This window comes from Thrips palmi, unplaced genomic scaffold (genome assembly GCF_012932325.1).
Source record: "Thrips palmi isolate BJ-2018 unplaced genomic scaffold, TpBJ-2018v1 HiC_scaffold_8, whole genome shotgun sequence".
Taxonomy (NCBI): Eukaryota; Metazoa; Arthropoda; class Insecta; order Thysanoptera; family Thripidae; genus Thrips; species Thrips palmi.
In genome coordinates, this window is record NW_023144635.1 from 6,816,964 (window position 1) to 6,831,141 (window position 14,178).

Genomic DNA, 14,178 nt, shown 5'->3' on the forward strand with positions numbered 1-14,178 from the left:
CCCAAACACCAAATTTTAAACACCAAAAATATTTAACGGGTATTTTACAAGATGGTCAACCTGACCTATCCTAACCTAGATGTAAGGCCTTAATTACGTTTTGTACGCAGTTATTTGACCCTCCATTTCCCACATGCGGCGTTACACTCGGTGACGACTGAAAGGGTCTATTTAGGCATCTTCACTTTCGTTCCAGTGCCTCATCGGAAAGTAGGGTGTTAAAAATGGAGCTGCACTCTCACTGAAAACTGAAAGGTAAAATTCGCACCTCAGATTGAAGAGAATCGAACTCGAACCTTCGTAGCTGTTAAAATCATTGTCATAATTTTCGTCATGAAGTGGCGAGAACGCGTTTCCATATCATTTAGGGTGTCTTACAATGAAATTTGACCCATATCATTCTTATGTTACGGTGAATTTGGCGCAAGCAGAATACGAAGCCATATTCCTTCGTCATACGAATCTGTTTAACTATTCATTAAAAGATACAAAGAAAAACCTTCGTAATACGAAGAAAAACCACCTTCGTATTATGCTTGCGCCATTTCCTTCGTATTATGGGAAATTTCTTCGTAAGACATTTTGAGTGCTTACCACGAAACGGTAAGACAAATTCTCAGCGAAAATTGGCCAGAAATTTCTACCTTTAATTTTCAGTGCTATACGTGTATACCTCTTTGTATCCGAACTCCAGTACGGCGATGGCGAACCAAATGTCAGCGAGTGCAATGAAGAGGTACTGAGGCAGCTGCCACAAGATGTGAACCTGCGATCAAGTAAAAAACCACCTGCATTATTGAGCCTATTCTTCAAAATTTTTGATGATAACGGTGAACATTCTTTGCTTTTGACTTCAATGAGGTTTGCACTTTACGGACAGTTTTGTGCGGTGGTACGGGCAACTTGTGCATACGTGAAATCAGCATAATATCATGCGTAAAACTGCATAAATTTATGTGGGTCTAGGACAATTCGTCCCCGAAAATCGGTCCCCGGACTATTCGTACCCCTCATTTCGTCCCCGGGACAATAGGAACCCCACACTGTTAGTCCCCAAATATGACTGGTCCCTAGACAATTTGCCCCTAAATAATGTTTTTCAGAATTTCGTTTGTTTACTTCAAAACTTAAAGAAAGAACAGGTGCAGTCAAAGATTTTTATATACTCTCCGTCACGTTGTGGCCGATGGCGCGCAGGTAGCACAGGATGTCGTCTGCCTCGTGGTAAGTGTCGTAGCGATCTACAACACTCCTACACACTAGTAGCCAACGAACGTGACGGCACGTTCGTATTCACGTGATAACGGCGATGTTGGTTTAAGCGTGACAAACGGCGAAAATTTACAGACAAACGAATGTGACATACGGCACCGCTTTGTCACATTACTCCGGGTGTGACACTCAATCAGCTGGAGAACTGTCAAATTAAAACGCACGTACTGTGACATTCGTCGTAATATGACATGCTCAATTTTTCCTGTTCCTTTGAATGTGACACGCCATGATTGTCGGATTATGGGGTGTCACGTTCGATTGAATGTGACAGTTCGGGCATGTCACATTGGAACGAATGTGACAGTTCACGTGTGTCACATTCGTTTGGATGTGACACGACATAAATCAAGAGGTACCATGCGTCACATTCGTGGTAATGTCTTGGTCCGGCATGGGGACTGTCCCGGCTGGGACCATTCTAAAAACGGGGACACGTTTGGGGACCAATTTGAAAGGGGGACCAATTATAGCGGGGGCGAATCGTTTGCGGACCCAAAAGTCCTTGGGACGAATTGTCGGGGACGAATTGTCCGGATCCCATTTATGTAAATTCTAGCACAATTGTAAGCACGACGGTACACAGGTTTAAAATTATGCATCACCATACGTCAAAAATTGTACATGACCATTTCGTGTGTGGATTTGTATCGTACAGTACTGAGAATCAGCTTAAGATTGCACGGTGTTTCTCAGTACGTACGAAATTGGGAGTGTAGGACGCGTCGTTCACATTTTTAACCCTACAAAGAGCACTCTTCGTAATGCAAAGAAAACGGAGGCTTCGCAGCTCACGAAGGAAATCGTTTGTACATAATTCAAACGATTTCGTTTGAAATACAAAGGAAAACTTCTTTACAGGCTGCAAAGAAGTTCTTTGTAAGCTACAAAAGGATTTTTCCTTTGAATTAGAAACAATATCGTTTAGACGATTTCCTTCGTGGGCTGCGAAGCCTCCGATTTGTTTGCAGCTACAAAGAACCACGTTCTTTGTAGGAATTTGTCTGTGTTGACTCCCTCGTTGTTCCCCACCTGGCCGAAGCTCCCCGCCGCGTCCGCCTGGCGGTCCACGTTGAGCTGCAGCACGGCGGCGCACAGGAAGGCCGCGGCCGCCATGAGTCCGCCCACACTCATGCGCTGCAGCGGCGTGGCCAGGACGCGCCAGCGCGCCAGGAACGGGTGCAGCCACGCCTCGAAGCAGGGCAGCAGCAGCAGCACCAGCAGCCCGCCCGACAGCTGCATCTGGTCGGGCTGCAGCCGCCAGCCGCCCACCGCGCCGTCCAGCTGCCGCGCCTGGAGAGACACGGCGGTGCGGGCCGCGATTATAACACGCTGAAAACCTGTACTGTATTGAATTTATTTATGGGTAATTTCAAAGCTACAGCCTATCAACATATCGTCACAACTTCCTGCCCTTTTCAAGGCTATAGGTTATACATAATATTCATTGACCCATGCATTCCTGCATTACCGGTGGCTCACAAGGTCAGGGACGAGGCTCACGCACCTTAGGAAGTACTTTGAGTGTAAGGTACAAACTATTTAGATACCCATTGTCCGTCCGTACCTTTTCCGTACCAAACTGCACTAAGGCAGAAAACTACGGGAAAGTCAGTTAATTTTTTGCCATGGTTCTCTGTACCCAACCCAAAGCCCAACATTTTCCATAGCCTCTTATCAATCTTATCCATAAGACTTCCAGTGCTCTGCGCACGCCCGTTGCAGATGAGGAGAAGACTAAAACCCCTTCAGAGAAGATTGATAAGAAGGCTACGGAAAATGTTGAGTGCTGCAGCACTGACCCCAAAATTAAACAAGGGAAGTGTCTCGGGTGTTACATCCAGATGTTGACCATATTTTGGGGATCACTTGTACTATTAAAAAGATCAGTTTTCCGCATAGAAGTGTTAAAAAATTGGTAGAATTTTCCAAAAAGGAGACTTTTTGGTCCGACTGTTTTTAGAAAACTCAACCTAACTTCTAAAATTATTCTAATATACCTTTGGCAGCAACTTATACGCGGGAAATTATCAAGATGGTCAACATCGGGATAACACCCGAGAAACTTACCTTGCAAGGGAAAACCAGCCTTCTGACTGACAGTGTGGGTCACTGGGTGTGTAGAATGTAGTAAAATGATCACAAGCTGTTAGCAGATTTCTCCGCAACGTTTTGCCTTAGTGCACGGAATGTTTTCCGGGGCAAGCTGCCTACCTGGAACGTCCACCGCGACCCCTGCATGTCGAAGAGGGCCCAGAAGACGGGCAGCGGCACGGCGAGGACCAGCAGCCGCAGCAGCACCTTGACGTCCGCCACCAGGGCCTCGCCGTAGCGCGGCGCCACCGCGTCCAGCCAGTGCGCGTCCTTGGCCTCGCCAGCCTCGCGCGGCGCCCCCCGGCGGAAGCGCCGCCACAGCCCGCTCTGCGGCAAGACACGATCAGTGGTCCAGTCAGGCCGTCGGGAAAACGGCCACATTTTGATCGCCGTATCAAACTCTAAAAGCCCACCAAATTTCATCATGAGGGCGCCCTTCTCTCATGATTTCATGCACACTGAATAGACACTTCTCGCAGGGCCTGGAGTGAAGAACAAGAAGAAGAACATAAGCCGGAAACAGCTGCCATATAACGCTTATTTACTGATGACGCGTGTTTATTCTCAATCCAAAAATTCAAGGAAGCTGAATTTTACAATACAATTTGATTTAACCTGCCAAAACCCCCGAAAAAGGCCGATTTCTTGAACTGTTTCCGGTGCACAGTAAAAACTCTACGAAGAGTCGCTTCGTAATACGAAGAAAATGAAGGCATTGTAAAATCTACGAAGAAATGCTTCGTATTACGAAGCGAAATCCTTCGCAACACGAAGCATTTCTTCATAATACGAAGCAATTCTACAACGCCTTCATTTTCTTCGTAGTTAGCAAATCCTTCGTAGGCTTTAAAGAGTGTGTTCTTCTTCTTGTTCTTTACTTCAGGCCCTGCTAGAAGTGTCTATTGCCACGAAGTTTTTAGTACATAGCTTTTGCTCAGGACTGTGCATGCGCGTGAAACGTACGCACCCTTGCCCAACACTTAGAACCCTGCAAAAGAAACTGCTCTTCGTAATAAAGAAAATGAAGGTTTCACAGCCTACGAAGTAAATCGTTTGTAATACGAGCGATTTTGTTTGTAATACAAAGGGAACTTCCTCGCAGCGTGCGAAGGATTTTTCCTTTGAATTACAAACAAAATCGTTCGTATTACAAACGACTTCCTTCGAAGGCTGCGAAGCCTTCGTTTTCTTTACATTGCAACGAGCAGTTCTTTGTAGTAATTTATCTGTGCAACGCACACTTATGTTACGTGCTTTGTTACGTACAAATTCGTGCATTTTATAACGCATTCACAATTTTGAGCAAAGCTTATGCACAATTAACTACATAGTAATTCAAAGTGTATATTGTCGCGAATTTCCACCTCAAATGACTATCAGTCAGTCATTCCTCGTCTTTTCCTGATGCCGAGTCACGGTGGATTTGCCAGAAGACCAGCGCAGGTGGCCGAAACCCGAGATTGTTTGGACCGCCAGAGTCGCTCTGGCAGGGGCCTAATACTCACCGCAATGCACTTGCTGACTTGCACGAGTATATTTCCTTCAAGATCTTTGGTGACGTACAAACGCTTCCCAGCAACGAACACACCTGTTGAACAATTGAGGAGACAAGACGCCTACATAAAGGCCATGATGGCCAGCAGACTCAGCTAAGTATGCATCTGTAGATGTGTACTTGCAAGTATGCATCTGTACACACTAAATGCCTATGGACTTCATCGGACTTTATGTCCATAACTATGGCCGTATTAGTGCATACTGAAGTTATGTACAAATTTGTACATAAATTAGGTAAGCACAATATGCAAATATTGTTCTTAATTTATGTACAAATTTGTACATAAGTTCTGTATGTACAAAAACGGCCATAGCTATGGACAATAATGTACATAATACATTTAGTGTGTAGACGCATACTGAGTACACACTTCACTTTGTAGAGTGGTTTCACAGCGTACTGACCGCAAAAGAAGACCATGAGCAGGGCGGGCATGCCGAACGCGAGCGGGTAGCACGTGTCCTCGCCGAGACAGGGCAGCGCGCGCACCTCAGGCGTGGCCAGGATAGCCAGAGTGCCGCCCGCGTTGATGATGAAGTAGAAGACGCTGAAGAACTGCTCCAGCTGGCGGCGCTGCTGCGGCAGCGTGAACTGGTCGCCGCCGAACGAGGACACGCACGGCTTGATGCCGCCCGTGCCCATGGCGATGAGCAGCAGCCCGGCACACGTCACGGGCCTGCAAGAGGAGGCACTGGAGGACTCGGCACAGGCGAACGCCCTGAAAGCCTCACAAACTGGGCCTTACAAAGGAGAGCAGCTTGTCATAACACAGTATTTTGAGCATACATAAGCTTACGATTAAAATACTTCGTAATTTGCGAACTATTTCTTCCCATAACAAAGTAAATTCAAAATACTTCGTAATTTGCGAACTATTTCTTCCCATAACAAAGTAAATTCAAAATACTTCGTAATTTGCGAACTATTTCTTCCCATAACAAAGTAAATTCAAAATACTTCGTAAGGGTTTGAGTGTGAAACAGGAAGAAAAGAGGAAGGGGAAGAATCTTCACAAACATGGCGGCCAGCCTCTGCCACGGCAAAAAGGATTCCCAAGCGGCTCCTAGAAAACCCTTTTTTTTTCAAGGTCGGCGAAGGGATCCCAGGCGCTGCTTTTGCTGTGTGATTGGTCCTAGCAGCCGACGCACAGTGGGCCAGAAGATCGGTAGAGGCGGACAAATCTCGAGACGCGTTTTGAGCTCCAGAGTCGCTAAACCGATGGGTCCTCAAAACATATCTGGGCGTTCCCTTCAAGAGAATCTTATCTTCAACGCAGGCGAATTTCACTCATTTTGACCATTTGTTACGGATACGAGAGTAAGCGTAATAAATTGGTTTCTTTGATCTTCCATCTTCAGATAAATGTGAATAAAATCACAAATTATGTTGATTTGTAGCTGTAGCAAATGATCAAACTGAGTGAAATTTGCCTGCGTTTAAAATAAGATTCTCTTGGGGGGAACGCCCAGATAAGATCTTTCCAATAGGACCCCTCGAAACAGGACTCGAACCAAACGTGTGACCCCACCAAAGGATTCTGATCACCCTTGCACAAAATGAAACTGCTGGCGCGGGTGCCCTTAACTCCTGCGAAATTTTGACGAAGTGACTTACAGTCCAGGCAGTCCGAGAGCCCTCCACGAGGCCAGAGCCACCACTACATTCCCAACGGCGTACAGGAGTGAGAGGTACAGGATCGTTCTGCAATGAAAAAGAAATTTAACAGTCAACACGTTGAGCGACCAGATGTCATCTAAAGTTGAATTTTAAAGTGGGTGTCTTGTCAGAGTGGGAATGACACTTAAAGGTATTTCGCCCTTAGAACGTGAAGCCATCCGCCAATGACAAGATATAATTTAGCAGTCAAAGAGCTTCGTCCATTGTCAATTACAAAATTTGAACAGGTTTTAATCTTCACCTCTTTGGAGTCTCTTACGTACTATACAAACTGAAATCGACGAAATTTGTCGGGAACATTTAAGGGGAGGTTCTGGTGAAAATCTTGCTATTTTCCAAATGGATCCAACAGTCATAATTTGTTCGGAATATAAAATTTTTCATTGAGGAGACTAAAATTTGACTTTTGAAGGCACATGCCACGCTGTAAACCCAGTCGAAAAGTCTTTTTGAGCCTATTTTGGCTGTATCTTAAAAAATCTCCTTGCGCATACTATTTTGTCGTAAAAGGTTGACCTTGACATTTTTCACATCTTCGACTCATTTTCAAAAGATTCCGGCATGCAGAGCTCAAAACTTCCATTATAATATTAGTTATTAGCTTTTAAAGCTGAAAAGTCCCTAAAATTTGACTATTTTGTACATTTTTGATCAATTATGGTGAAATGCTTGGTTAGAACGCTTGCGAATAAAAATGCAATTGACATTTTGAGATGTGCATGCCGGCATTTTAAAAAAATGAATCGAAGAAGTGAAAAATGTCTAAGCCAACCTTTTACGACAAAATAGTATGCGCAAGAAGATTTTTAAAGTTATAGCCTAAATGGGAGAAAAAGGCTCTGGGACTGGGTTCAGGGCATAGAATGTGCCTCCCCAATGAAAATTTTTAATAAATACTTGATAAGACATCAAATTTTTAACAAATTTTCACAGTGGGACCTATTTTGGAGAAGATAGCATTTTCACCAGAACCTCCCCTTAAACTTTTGGTCTTCCCTACACTGAGACAAGGTGGTGCCCTGAAACTGACCGACTAAGTCGCCCGCCCCAGTCTTTAGGGCGACTTGAGTCGCCTACTTTCTGGACAACACAGTCGCCTAGTTTCTGGGCGACACAGTCGCCTAGTTTTAGGGCATCTTGGTCGCAAATACAGAGCTTACTTATCTATGCTGGCCCAAGGCATTGCACACAAGTTTGCCTGCACATGGATAAACTCAATGATTTCACATTTGGGTGGCGTCAGAGATGCCCCGAATCTACGCGCAATAGGTGTCCCGAATCTGGGCAGCAGTGGTTTACATAAGGTCGGACCAACCCCAAAGGTGCTCAGGTTGAGGGCGCCTTGGGCCAGCATTCATAAGTAAGCTCTGTATTTACGACCAAGATGCCCTAAAACTACGCGACTGTGTCGCCCAGAAACTAGGCGACTGTGTCGCCCAGAAAGTAGGCGACTCAAGTCGCCCTAAAAACTGGGGCGGGCGACTTAGTCGGTCAGTTTCAGGGCACCACCTTGACTGAGTGTAGGGTCTTAATTTTTTATCCGTTCAATCAAAAGCTTGGTTGATTTGTTAACATCTTTTTTCAACTTCAAATCTTTAGTTGAAGCAACGAAAATAATATTTAATACTTCAGACCAGCAGTCTGAAAATTTTGTTCAGGCGGAACAGAACGTTCTGAATTTGAATTCAGACAGAATAGTCTGAGTAATATGTAAGAATTTTCAGACTAAAATTGCCGAGAGTTAAGTAAATCTTTTCTTTTTCCTTTTAACACTGTACAAATTGGTCTCCCATGTGCGTGATGTTCAGGGCAATGCGAAAAAAAAATCATGACATGCCGACGGTCTTTCAATTGTTTTCCGTTTACCCACACATATAAGGAAGCAGTGAGAACACACGCGCCTAAATTTTCCAAGCCAGGAGTCCGAGATGATGCCGCCGACGATAGGGAAAAGGTAGCACGTCATGTTAAATGCGTGGAACACGATGGTCGCATCGTCCTCGGTGAGGAACAGCTTGTCTTTGAGAAAGAGTACGAGCACCGCTGGAAAAGAAAGGGTACTTAAAACTTCAAATATGCACGTTACACAAACACCAAAAAACAGACTGCTTTCTTAATAGGCAATAAACTAGGATTCGACAGTCAGAAAGAAAGGACAAATAATTTGAAGATAAAAACAAGTGACGTCAGGTCAAGAAAAGTCTGAGAAATGGAATAGTCTAATAAATAGCATTTGTTTCGTAACCACAAAGATAATGAAGGCATTGTACAATTGCTTCGTATTCACTGTTAGAAATTAGCTCCGAAATTTTATGGAGAAAAACTCTATTATCACGTTAATGGAGACTCCGGTCAGTTTTTTTCGGAGAGATTTCCTCAGAGTTTAACGAAATGTTCTTCGGAGCATTACTTGGGTCCTGGTGGGAGGTAAATTGCATGTCTTTTCTCAGATATTTTAAAGAGGGCTTCGCCGAAGCATTCTGGAGTCTGAAATGGCCAAAGAAGGGACAATCTCCTTCGAGCTCATTTGACTTTTATCCTGTACGTTTCCCTGAGCTAAACAAGTAGCCCTCATTGGCTGAGCGATAGCGAAGCCCTTGCCGTGTTTGGGCGCGCTGAAAAGTGACTGGTCGTGCGTCTGTCTGTCTGTTTGTACTCACCAACGATTCTCAGCAACTACAGTGGCTATAGTTTCAAGATTTCGTATTTAACGTCGCCTTAGCACCCCCCAACACGAGTTTGTTTCAAATCGTTGTTTAGTATCGTTTGAAATATTCAAAACATATTTTTGAATCAGGTCATTAGCGTGGTTAGGTTGGCAGCGCCGCGCCGCACAGTGCGGCCGATCCCGAAAAACGCGGACATAAACGACTTTTTCAATTTTGAGCTACAATTGTTTCTATAGTGGGATTCGAAACTAGGATGATTCTTGCGTCTAAAAACAGTTTACTCATATTTTTGCACACCCGAGAACGTCTTCTGTAGCCCTTCAAAGATACGTGTTTTAGCGCCAACGAAAGGGGCAACATAACCTATACATGTTTCCAAAGCTTTTATCAAGTTCCTTGAGCCACCGAAGCAGGCCGCGCAAATGCCCCAGGTACAGCTCGATCCCTCGTCTTTCACGAGCAATAAGGAACTTTACCAATATTTGCAAAATAAGTATTCTAAATTAACTTTTTCCTGGGAGCCCGCGCGTCTTCAAATTCATATAGTTTCGATTGAGATATAAAGTGATTCCCGGGGATTCCCGTCGTTTGGCGCACATCAAATTAAAGCTTGATACTTCCTTGATCGATTCCAACAAAGATTGGGCCCAGCACGCCCCAGCCGCAGCTGTGCTGAGCAAGTATGTTCCTTGATTTCTGCACTTGTCGCCATATTTCCACCTTAGTGGACGGGTCGGTATCGATACAACAATCACAGCAGGGACAGTCAAATTGAGTCTCCTCAAGTTTGGAAGGTCGGTGAATCCGTCCGTGACCGCATTTTTGACAAATCAGGGGCGGAACCAGGAACAAAAAGGGGGGTAAATTTTGAAATTTGACCAAATTGTTTAAAATTTAGTATTGGGGAGTTTTAAGGGTATCTAAATCCATTTTTGGCAATTTTGTTGACCTATCAAGTAAAATGGAACTTTCCCCCCTTTTAACTCCCTGATCCGCCCCTGCTATAGCAAAATTAAGTTTTGAAATGGATTTAGAGACCCTAAAAACCCTCGGGTGCAAAATTTCAGTCTGTTTGAAATACTTTTAAAATTTACCCCCTTTTATATTTCTGGTTCCGCCCCTGCTGTATCAAAATTGAGGTAAGAAATAGAAACAGAGACCCCGCAAACGTATCTGAGCGTAAACTCGTCGGCCCACGTTTGCTAGGAACAGTTTTTTTGAAATATGTCCGTCTTTTTCGAGATCGGCCGCACTGTGCGCCGCTTACCAATTTCTCATACCTGCGGGTCCGCGGCTCTCAAATACGGGACATAAGCAAATAAGCAAATAAAACGAATTAAAGAGCAGAAGGGTTTCGAAATGAGATCGACCTTAATTTTTCAACATTCTAAAATGTTTAAAACCCTTTTGGAACACCAACACAGCGAAATATGGAGAATGGATTTGAGAATGATTTACGAGTTTCGTTCCCCTCTCCCCCCTCCACTGTCATAGGGGAATCATCTTCAGGTCAGTGCACTTTGACAAAGCATTGTAAAAAGGAATGTTTTCATTTTGACCTTATGTATTGTGTGCATCTTCTTATTTCATTTTCTCTAGTGTCATCCTCTTTTTTAAATTTTCATAGTAAAGGAAATCAGGGAAATGCATAAATAACTTGTGTTGAAATTAGCGGGCATACTTATTTTGGACTCGAGAAATACATTCTATTGCAATGCTGCAAGCTGACAAGAATGCAAAAGTACTAACATGTGTTTATTATTAGAATCAATATATGGTTGTGTAAATTTAATTGTAATAGAGTTTAAATTGATATTGGGTTCAAAGAGACGACTCAGGTTTTGAGCGGTGAGTCAATTAGTGCATAGACAACCAACTATATATATGATTAGTGATGGGATTTAATGAGACGATTCCTTTATTTTCACCAAAGTTAATATAACTGATACTACTTAGTATTGATTACATGAGTAAGATAAATTATGTCGGTTCATTAAGCCTTGGGTAGCCTTGGCATTGGTCTCTATGTGACGAAACACTGGATTTGACAATAATTGGTCCCCGCTAACTGGTTCAGATCAGCCTACCCTAAACTGACTCTCTCAATATTAACTGTGATAACATATTCCAATCAATATTGTTTTATTCACTGGTTCACAATGAAAGAATGACAAAATGTTTCATAAATATTACTCATAAAATTGTGAGTTCATAAGTTAAGAAAAAATAGTTATCGAATAGTGACCCAAGCATACGAGTAGCCAATAAAGCGATTGAATGCTGGCAATTGGATTTTACTCGACTGAGGGATTCGCTTTGGTGTGCCATCAGGGAATTGGTGACGACAGAGGGTGCTTCATGAAGACAAATAGAAACAATATACAGAAATTGAGTATACAGTATTGTGTGTAGTTTTCAGTGTACCGGTCACAAAAACTACATTTATTTCAACGCCAATCCTACATTTTCATCTAGAGCTACGCAATTTGGGGCCAAACTTTCCAAGATGAGATTTATGTGTTTCCCTGTATTTTTCAGTGCGCTGACCTCTATATTGACCTCTAAATTGTCCCCGACCCAAAATTTAACCGATTTTTGGTTAAATTTTTTAAAATTAATTGTACAGTGATTCTTGCAGTTTTTTGAGTGCTGATAACGAAAATCACTCCCATTTTAACACCAGACCTATGTTTTCATCCCATATTAGGTCATTTTGGACCAAAAATTTCAAGTCAAGTTTTATATTGTTTCCTGCAGTTTTTGGTGTGCTGAACTCAAAAATGACTTCCAAAATTTTCCCAGACTCACATTGAACCGAATTTTGACCAATTTTAGACCAAAATTTTTATATCAAGTTAGACATTGATCCCAGCAGTTTCTTGTGTGCTGATAACGAAAATCACTTTCATTTCGACTCCAGACTAATATTTTCATCCTAAATTAGGTCATTTTGGACCAAAATTTTCATGTCGAGTTTTATATTGTTTCCTGCAGTTTTTGGTGTGCTGAACTCAAAAATGACCTTCAAACTTTTCCTAGACTCACATTTAACCGAATTTTGACCAATTTTGGACCAAAATTTTTAAATGGAGTTTGACACTGATCCTAGCAGTTTTTGGTGTTCTGATAACGAAAATCACTTCCATTTGAACCCCTGGTCTAAAGTTTACTGAATATGAGCCCTTAAGATGGACATTTCATCTACTCAATCAAAGTCCAAAGTGCACAAACTATGTCAATTCGCATCGCTCAGCCACACTACGCGCCCAGACTAAACGGCGCGTACCCCTAGTTTTTAACAGGTGCGTTCCTTATTGCCACTTACTCCGCAAAGCGTAGAATGAAAACCGTTCACAAAACTCGTTGACGATTATTAAAAATACGGCTCGTGGGTATCTGATCTTTCCCGGCGTGGAGTCTTGGTCCTGTGGAGAGAGTTCGGCAGCTAAATGAATCGTGTCAGGAAAGGAAACAGCGAAATTCTCATTGCCTCGCGCGCGCCCGAAATTGGTGGCAAAATGAAATCCATAACGAGACAATATTCTTTCCCCGTACAAATACTAGGCTTCTTTGGTTTGAGCTTAGTGACCAAAACGATAGTTGGCTCGAGCCAACTCGAGAAGCAGTCTGAATTTTTAAACATCGAGTTTTTAAAAATAATAATGTTTTATTCGGTAGTTTATCATCCCGGAGATGGATTAGGAACTGCCCAAAATTGAAACGTGTACTCACGTCCCGCGCCAACTCTTCCGCATTTCTTTCCGCCATATTGGTATGCTGTTGAGGTAGTTTGAACTTCCTACTACCTTGGAAGTTTGAAGCAGTGAGCGGCGGCAGAACTTTTAATGGAGTTGGTAGCTGTCTAAGTACGTTTCTTCATTCTGACCTCTAAACCACTCGGTTGCTCAATCTGAGGGTCCAATAAAACTTTCAGCAAGTGTTGTCTTGATTGAGGAAGACTCATTCGGAAAACCCGTCAACCAACATGTATGTATAAATAAATGGGCGCATACGTTAACTACGATGACACTTCCTCATAGTAAAAACCATTACACTAAGGAGCAGTGTGTCCATTAAATAAACAAAAAAGTTGGGTGCTCACAGTCCGATGAGCTAACCCTCAAATGAGCACTAAAAAAAACGGTTTGCAGAGAACCGATGCCATTCACTGTCTCAACGAACACACAGTATCTAGAGACAGTGTCTGGCAAGAACTGACGCAGATGCCGTAACTTGGTTGGTACGGCTTCAGATTATTCAGATTAGGAGACAACGCAGCAATAGTCGTATCATGCACACTCTGTTGCTGCATGCCAATGCGATAAAACGATCGCCGTAAGCTTTTGCCGCGCGGATAAAAACCTGGATTGAAAACGATTTAAACGGCAACGTGCAAGAAGAGCTTCGAACGTAAGAATCGGCACAGAATGCGAACCAAGGGGAAAGTGGCGCTTAAGTCACACTTCCAAATTTTTCCAAAGATTAGATTGTAGAACTGTGTGGCCAATTAGATAGTACGTAGAAGAAAGTGGAAACATGCTCGATTGCAATCGAGAGTTGCCAGAGATCAGAAACGATCGGGTGGTCACTACCCGACGGGAGAAGTGCTGGGTGCACGTGCACACTCGGCACGTTGCTGACTTTTTTCTCACTATTTACGTATTCGTATAAGCAACAAAAATTCTTATCATTTTTTAAGTAAGAATGACTAATTTCCGGTGTTCATCTCTCCGTTGTCCGAGCGGCCAACGCCACATCAGGACGGCATGGTCAAAGCCTCAAAGGTCACCGTTGGGTCTCAAGGAGAAAAGGGGGTTGACCTAGAATTTGTTTCTATTCTTGATTAGAGTAGATCTTGATGAGACCTTTTCAATGAATGGGCGGAACCTAGGTAATGCTCGCATCGTC

At 43.2% G+C, this 14,178-nt stretch overlaps 1 protein-coding gene across 1 annotated transcript; it reads right to left on the reverse strand.

Annotated features, from left to right (window-relative positions):
* Positions 1-646: 646 nt before the first annotated feature.
* On the reverse strand, positions 647-13,470 carry LOC117653181 (peptide transporter family 1-like). The gene is made up of 9 exons (XM_034398650.1): positions 13,003-13,470; positions 12,596-12,695; positions 8,503-8,644; positions 6,539-6,625; positions 5,329-5,600; positions 4,872-4,954; positions 3,487-3,693; positions 2,305-2,565; positions 647-766 (listed from the first exon to the last, which is right to left on the reverse strand). Exons 1-9 carry the CDS (start codon positions 13,036-13,038, stop codon positions 647-649), a joined length of 1,308 nt encoding a protein of 435 aa, XP_034254541.1. The 5' UTR covers positions 13,039-13,470.
* Positions 13,471-14,178: the final 708 nt, after the last annotated feature.